Consider the following 7977-nt stretch of genomic DNA (forward strand, 5'->3'; position numbering starts at 1 on the left):
TTTATTTTTTAGGGTGTTTTTTTTTTCTCATTACTTTCAAAATGGTAGTTTAAAAAGCCAAACATATTTCAAAGTTTACAACTTCAACTGTCACCAAGTAAATCAGTGACAATAAAATACTCTTATTTTGAGGCTCAGATTATATTACAAACATATTAAGTAAATATTTTAATTTTAGTAGTAATAGCTGATAGTACAGTCTGAATTGAATGTTAAAAATTTATTTCTGTAAACTCAAAAGTTTTAAATACGTCAGTTAACTGTACTTTGTGCATGTCAGTATATAATGAACTTTACTCAAAGATTATCTTAACTTTCAAAGCGTTACAGGCATTTCATTACCAATATTGCTATGGGGGAATGATGTAGGCCAGTTAAAAAGGAAAAATGTTTTCTCCCTGCCTGCCCCCCCCTCCCCCCCCCTCCAGAACTTTAGCCTAGAGCAATGACATGTTTATCTGGAATAGTATATGCAATTTATTAAACACTGATTCTGGGATTAGACTTAATCAGTCCATTTCATGTATCTATAACAAAAGTTGGATTCAACACTTGTATTAAGATTAGGGTTTTTTTACTGTAATATTAGTAAAGCTTCCCCTTTCTTTTGCAGGGGTGAAAGACACTATCAAAGTTTTGCCATCTATAAACAGTAATAAATAGCTTTGTTTTGCATTTCAAATAGTTTTACCGCAAACTGAAAGAATTATGGAAATCTCTGGACATGACCTCCTTCGTAGTAGGAAGAGTATGAGACTATATAAAATATTTTTTCACATCTCTGTTAATATATTTTCTCTATGACTGGAAGTGTTTTGTCCTAGTCAAAGTATTCGTTTTCTCTCAAGATGCAGTAGTGTTTTTAGAAGTAACACCACTGCTTAGTTCAAACATTTTGCCTGTTTGCGAAAATTGCTAACAGAGGTTACAGATCATTCAAATTACATGAATGGTTTATCGGCTAGGCATTGAACTAGGACCATCAAGCAGCTATCTGCTGGTTATTGACTATGAGTTCTGCTGTAGAGGTTTGGTGTTTCTTTATAGATCGTTAAAACCATCCAACACATAACAAACTTAAGATTTTTTTTTTTTTTTTTACGGGAGTGCATTTTTACCCTTTGTCTTGTCATGCATGTAATTTTTATTTGCATATTTCTCTGTGTGTGTAATAAATAATATCTGTGTAATATATAATACCTCAATATCACTTTGTTTATAAAGTCACTTGGAGAAAGAAATTGAAAACAAAAAGGCACAGTTGACAGCATCTCAGCAACATTTATATTCCATTGAAAATGAGATTAGGCAGAATGAAGATCATCTTCATGGTCATCGACGACACCAAAAAGAACTACAGGTAAAAATAGGTACAGTGTTAATTTTTAGAAACTGGTCAGTCTTTCCCTATTTCATTTGACTACTTCAGTATATTTTGAGTGGATGATAGTTTTTAATTTTTATCCTTACTTTTATTGTTTGCTTTCATGTTGTTTACTTTTGTAGTATGCTTTCATCATTTAGGACAGAATGATAGAGGCCACATCAATCCTAGCATATGCTGTTGTTTCTGTATGGTATCTTCCCCCCCCCCTTCTTGTGCTAAATCCCACAAATTTCTAGTGCTTTTTTAGACACAAATAGGAAGTTGTTGCAATATTTGATGACAGTTTCTTTTCCCTGCTTCCCCCTCCTTCATTTCTGTTGAGCCTTGCCTCTTCATTCCCAGAATCTTGTTTCTCTTCATGCTCTTCATTTATATTCTTAACCCATTTTAATATGCTGAATATTTCACCTTTAAGTTTTCTTAATTTTAATTTCTTTATAAACCTTTTTACAACTATTAGTCTTCCTTCTTTGTTTTTCAGTACTTCTAGGTAGGATATATGTATTTGTGGTGGCCAATGATGTTACACTTAGGCAGTGTAAGATAATACATACTATATAAGGTTATATTCCGTAAATTACAAATAAGAACCAGCAAAAAACCTGGCACGTGGACTCAAATTGCTGAAGATAAACATTTGAAGGAAAAATAAAACATATTTTATTCAATTGTCATGTTGAATGGAAATACAATTATAACTTAATAATTTAAAGTGCATGTGACTTTCAGAACAAGTTATCTCTTATAAAACTGGATTCCATGGGTAAGTGGGAAGAGTTCTGTCTTTTGTAGGCACTAACGAAACTAAAAGTCACTTCTGTGACAACAACTTCTGTGCTGACATAAATGAACAAGTGTGAACTTTTCTCTTTATACAAGCTTAAGAACATTTTTTTTTTTCTTTTCAGATAAAAATAAGAACAACAAATGCAGAAATAGCAGATCTTGAAAATATGGAAGAACACCAGTCAGTGGACATCCGTACGCTAGTAAGAATAGATTATCAAATTATGTCTAATAAGGATATGAAACAATGTCTTTTAATGTTGGCAGTGTTTTGAAATAAGCAAATACTGTAGATTTTCAACTAATGTACAAGTTGGATAAATAGTGAAGAATGTAACGCTTTACAGAATGTCTACTGTTATGGCAGTGGCATGATTTTTTTTTGGTGAGCTTTTGCTCCCCCCCCTTCCCCTTTTCTCTTACTTCTGCCCTTTTCCAAACCAATAGCACTACAGGTTTATGGAAGGCAAGGTGCTATATCCTTGTAAAGGGATATTCCATGCATTCTCTTTCCTTATTCCAGATCTGCAGTGCTGTAAAACTCTGGTCAGGGAGAAATGGTGCTGTAGGTTTGGAGGTCAGAAGTGGCACCATCAAAGCATAGGTAAAGGCCACTCTGGAGCATAATTTATGTCACAGCACTGCTGCTCTGCCCTGAACCCACAGTTTCTTGCTTTGCTGTAGCTTCACCATGCAGAAGTTTTAAAGTTCATATATCGCCCTAGGGAAGTATCATGGTAGTATGATGGTTTCTTCAAAGTTCTTATTCTTATCCACATGTTCTTAAAACATATGCATAGTAGTCTGAGAACAGAAAAAAAAGTTTGATAATCTACTGTGATTTGTATGATGGTGGCAATGAATTTCAACTGTTGCTCTGTAATAAGCTGATGTATAGATGGCCAAGATTTAAATTCTGAGAATCATGCTGATAGATGTTAATAATAATCCTGACTACAGTTGTTTTAGTTAAAATCCATGCCAGTTTTCCCACTATTTTATCTGGGATCAGCAAGAGGCTAAGTTGCCCGGAATTTATTTGTCACTTCTGATGTTGGTACAAACTCACACTCTTACAGTAGTCCGTCTTCAGTGTGTGTGCACACACGTGCATGTAAGTAAACATTTCAAAATTTACTCAAAAAGTAAGGGATCAGTACAGATTCTGTAAGCTCTTGCAGGGTTTCTCTTTTCCAGATAATCTAGTCTGTTGGTTTAAAAAAAAGTATATTCCTTGTCCTTTTGGTGAGATGGAAAAATAGTCTATTACCTTTTTGTAGGAGAATATCTTCCTGTTTAAAAATTATTGCACACTTGTTTTTTCGACATCAACATTTTTACTGTTGCCTTCTGGTAATGGTCTTATGCAACTGGTAGATTTATATTTTTGCTTCTCCTTGTTCCTTTCTTGGATTTTTGTTGTTGTTCTGTTTTCTTCACTTTCTGACCACTACTGTGGATTAATTGCTGTTCTTTCACTTGGTATTTTGTCTTTCATTGCTATCTTGATTTCACAATTGTTTGATTGTGAAAAAGAATCTTAGTGCAATACAAGGTTTCATTTACGTATTTTCCTCAGGTTTTGGAATATTTGTCTTTTTGAATCAGAAAGTATGTATGATAATTCATTAGGAATGGTATAATTTTCTAGGGAACAATGAAAAAGAATCTTAGTGCAATACAAGGTTTCATTTACGTATTTTCCTCAGGTTTTGGAATATTTGTCTTTTTGAATCAGAAAGTATGTATGATAATTCATTAGGAATGGTATAATTTTCTAGGGAACAATGATGATCCACTTACTCTTGCTGTAGATCCAGAGGGAAGTTACCTTGTTCTTCCATTTAAAAAATTACTGTAGTAAAATATTAGCATGGCTAAGTCTTCACAAAATCCTAGCCCCTTTAGTCTTTTCATCACAACTCCCAAATAAAGTCCCCTTAATTTTCAGTCAGATAATTAGGAAATTCCACTTTTTATTTTGCCATTTGATTTAGTGATCTCCTACAAGATCCGTCAGTCTCTTCTTTTGGGCTTTAGTGGCATCTACATTGAGCTGCTCATATTCTTATTAGAGTTATAGAGTATTGCACGTATTCTTGTACCCTGATAGTGATGATAAAATAAAAATCTTGTACAGTAATTTGCACATGTATGTCTCCTTTTATTATTCTTCATTTTAATATATTTTCACAGGAAGATGAAGCTGAAGAAAACAAGGGTAAGATGGAATCTGTAAAAAAAGACATGCAGCAACAAAGCAGAAAAATGGAAGAACTGAAAAATATTCTCCAGGTAGCTGAAAAAAAATTTGAAGAAATGAAAGAAAAAATTCATTAAATAGAAGAAATTGCTGGTCCAATTAAGGTAGCAATAATTTCATATTGTGTTTTTAATTCATTCCCTTTGTGTGGCAAGGGAGATTTATTCAGAATATTATAACATTATTGCTCGTTATTAAGAGTACTAAACACAATAGAGGGCAACTCTTAAATTCCTGAAAGGATTTTAGATTAGATATACTGCTATGTGTTCTACAGTTTTTTTAATGAACTGTTCACATATAGCAAGTTGTGGCTTTAAGGCAGGATTAGAAAAAGGTAAGAGCATCCATTATTGTTGGTTATGCTTGGTTTTCTTGTTTGTTATTTTGGTTTTGTTTTTTTGGGCTGGTTTTTTGTCTTGTTTGGGGTTGTTTTTTATTTTCATTTTTTAAGATAAGCCATCTAGTTGACAGGGATGTGGAAGAAAATTGTCTTTTAATTTATGTCGTTCTTTATACCTCTCTGCTCTGGAAAGATGTGATACCACTTCAACTGTATCAACACTTATGCAGTATAGAAGTTGCTATAGTCTACATCATAGTATAGGTACAGCGGGACACTGAATTTTCACACAGAAATGCAGTTCTGGCTGATGCCACACAGGCATCGGAAGTTCTGGCTAAAATGTGAAATAAATGTAGGTTTTGGAGGTTTAGGAGAAAGGATGGCTTTTTTTCAAAGATTAAAACATCCCCTCAAGATATGATTCCTAAAAACATTACAAGCATTTATTATGCCCTTGTCAGAATTAAGTATAGGCTTTCTGATAAGTTGCTGTTAAAGCTCCTGGACTTCAGAAGGAGTAGTCTTACTGAAAGCAAAATAAATTAGACAGTGTTAAAAACAACATAATTACCTGTGATAAGTCAGTAAACATTAGAGAGATGCTTAGGAATCAACCCCAAGCAGCTCACTTACCACATCTTGATTTATTCCAAACAGGATGAATTAAACCAAGCTGACTCAGAAGTGGAAAACAGTAAACGCCGTTTGCAGCACTATGAAGACAAACAGAAAGAACACTTGGCTTGCATAAAAAGACATAAAGAATTACTAGCTGCCAAAGAAAAAGAATTAGAGGTAGGTGTGGGGTTTTTTTCTTTATTGAAGTCAGATGGTTATGATCCTTCTAATATTTAATAATAAATCATTCCACTTGTACAACATACAGACCATATTAATACTCGGCTACACGAGCTTTCTTTCAGCTATGTCTTAAGCTGACTGCATCTAAATCAAGTAAAAGTAATTTTGTATAAATTAATCTAGGCCTCTTTTTGTCTGGCAGAGCACCATTTCTGTCTTGACAGATAAGTTAGGGGTTATCCATCTAGGACTCTTCTGTATTTTGCAATGAAAAGATTAAAATGACTTAACCTTAAAATTTGTGTTTTAAGTTCAATTGAATAAATACTGTTTAGGTTTTTTGGATGCTAAGTTTTTCCTTGTACAGACCTCATACCTGATCTTTTCAAGACTTATCTAATCAAGCTTTATTAACTAACTCTGAAATCCCATCCACAAAGACTTTTGGAAGACTGTCCTATTTAAATATGGTGAATTTGGTTCCTTATTTATCTGTATTAGCTAAATAACTGTGAACATATTAAAGATCTCAGATGGGTACAGTTCTTAGCATTGAAATAACTACCTACCTATAAATGTTGTCAGTAAACTTGTTAATGATAACTAGGTTTGCTGTGATAAGTACACAAAGAACGATACGAAAACCATTGTTCTTGCTTGGAGACCTTGTTTTTCCATAGCACAAAATATTTGTTGTGAAGACTAAACAGATCTTTTAAAAATGTAACAATTAATTGAGTTTCAAACATTACTTTAGGACAAAATTGCACAAGCTAGGCAAATCTACTCGGAGCGCATAGAGGTCAGCAGAACTGTTAAGAGTCTTGATGCAGAAATGAATCGCTTGAGAGAGAGGATAAATTCAGAAAATGGTCGCCATGGAAACAGAGAAGAAATAGTACAGTAAGTTATCTTTAATGTCTAAAGTAGTTCAGGTAAGATGGAAAAGATAGGGGAAAGAAGAATTTTCTTATTGACTTACAATGCATTTATATGTGTTTTTAGTACTTAAACCGTGTACGAAGGTATGGAAACATGCTGTGCTGATTGCTCAGTCAGCCAGTACTGAACAGGTTTAGGAGTGTTGAACTACCCTCTAGCCACTTTAGACAGTGTCTGTGCTATATATATATGAAGTTACCAATAATCAGATTCCCTCTTAGTGTTTAGAAGTATCCCAATTATGACTACGTGGGGTGAACATCACTCGCCATTGTTCTGTGATGCAGTGAGCATTAAGCATACTTCTAGTCTGAATAACTAATGCAGAAGTTAGGCAATTACTTCAGGTTTTGACTGCAGTGTATGTCAAGGAATCACTCACCTCAGATATTCTTGAGCATGGGGAGCCCAGTCATTCATTCTCCTTGGTGTAAGCGTTTCCTTTCAAAAGAATTAAAAATAGAAGTAAAATTTAATTTTTGACCACTTTTCATTTGTGAACAGTGTCTTACTTGACTCATCGCATGCTTTTAGCTTTAACGTAGATCCTCACAAGAAAGTTTTTATTTTAATGTTTTGATTATCAAATTTATTTTCAGCATTTACAACAATAGCTCAGTTTTAATGTAATGCATGTTGATCCTAGACTCTCTGTTAATTAAAACAGGCAATTTCATGATGCAAAGGAAAGATATGAGGATGCAAACAGTAAAGTAAAGAATTTAAAGAAATTTATTAGGCTGCTGGAAGAAATAATGACACAGAGATTCAAAATATATCGGCAATTCTTAAGGTGAGTTAGTTTTACTGTAATTTCAGGTTTCAGATAAAATAACATGTAGATGTAAGTATGTATCCATATTCCAGGGTGAAAATAATAGAACAGACCTGTGAGAATGAGGTATCTTTAAGGCGGTATTCACATCAATCTTTCTAACCTAATCTTGCTCCCAGATCCAATACTATCATGCCTGACAGTTTAGAGGCAGCCTGGACTGACAGCTGGAAGAAGAACATGATCAGTTGTGGTGGGTTGACCCTGGCTGGACATCAGGTGCCCACCAAAGCTGCTCTCACTCCCCTCCTCAGCTGGACAGGGGGGAGAGAATATAACAAAAGGCTCGTGGGTCGAGATAAGGACAGGGAGAGATCACTCAGCAATTACCATCACGGGCAAAACAGACTCAACTTGGGAAAAATTAATTGTAACTTTTTACCAATCAAAATCAAAGTGGGATAATGAGAAAATAAAACCTAAATCTTTAAAACACCTTCCCCCCACCCCTTGCTTCTTCCCAGGTTCAACTTCACTCCCAAATTCTCTAACTTCTCCCCCCCCCGAGTGGCGCAGGGGGATGGGGAATGGGGGTTGCAGTCAGTTCATCACATGTTGTCTCTGCCGCTCCTTCCTCCTCAGGGGGAGGACTCCTCACACTCTTCCCCTGCTCCAGC

The 7977-nt window shown here is 34.7% G+C and overlaps 1 protein-coding gene across 1 annotated transcript in view; it reads left to right on the forward strand.

Moving 5' to 3' along the window:
• Nucleotides 1-7977, forward strand: part of SMC6 (structural maintenance of chromosomes 6) — a 41340-nt gene that overhangs the window by 26419 nt on the left and 6944 nt on the right. Inside the window, 6 exon segments of the mRNA XM_009290650.2 lie at nucleotides 1225-1360; nucleotides 2296-2376; nucleotides 4370-4540; nucleotides 5440-5577; nucleotides 6341-6486; nucleotides 7193-7318. Coding sequence (XP_009288925.1) covers nucleotides 1225-1360; nucleotides 2296-2376; nucleotides 4370-4540; nucleotides 5440-5577; nucleotides 6341-6486; nucleotides 7193-7318 — 798 coding nt within the window.

The sequence above is a fragment of the Aptenodytes forsteri genome, unplaced genomic scaffold (assembly GCF_000699145.1).
Source record: "Aptenodytes forsteri isolate BGI_AS27 unplaced genomic scaffold, ASM69914v1 Scaffold138, whole genome shotgun sequence".
NCBI lineage: Eukaryota > Metazoa > Chordata > Aves > Sphenisciformes > Spheniscidae > Aptenodytes > Aptenodytes forsteri.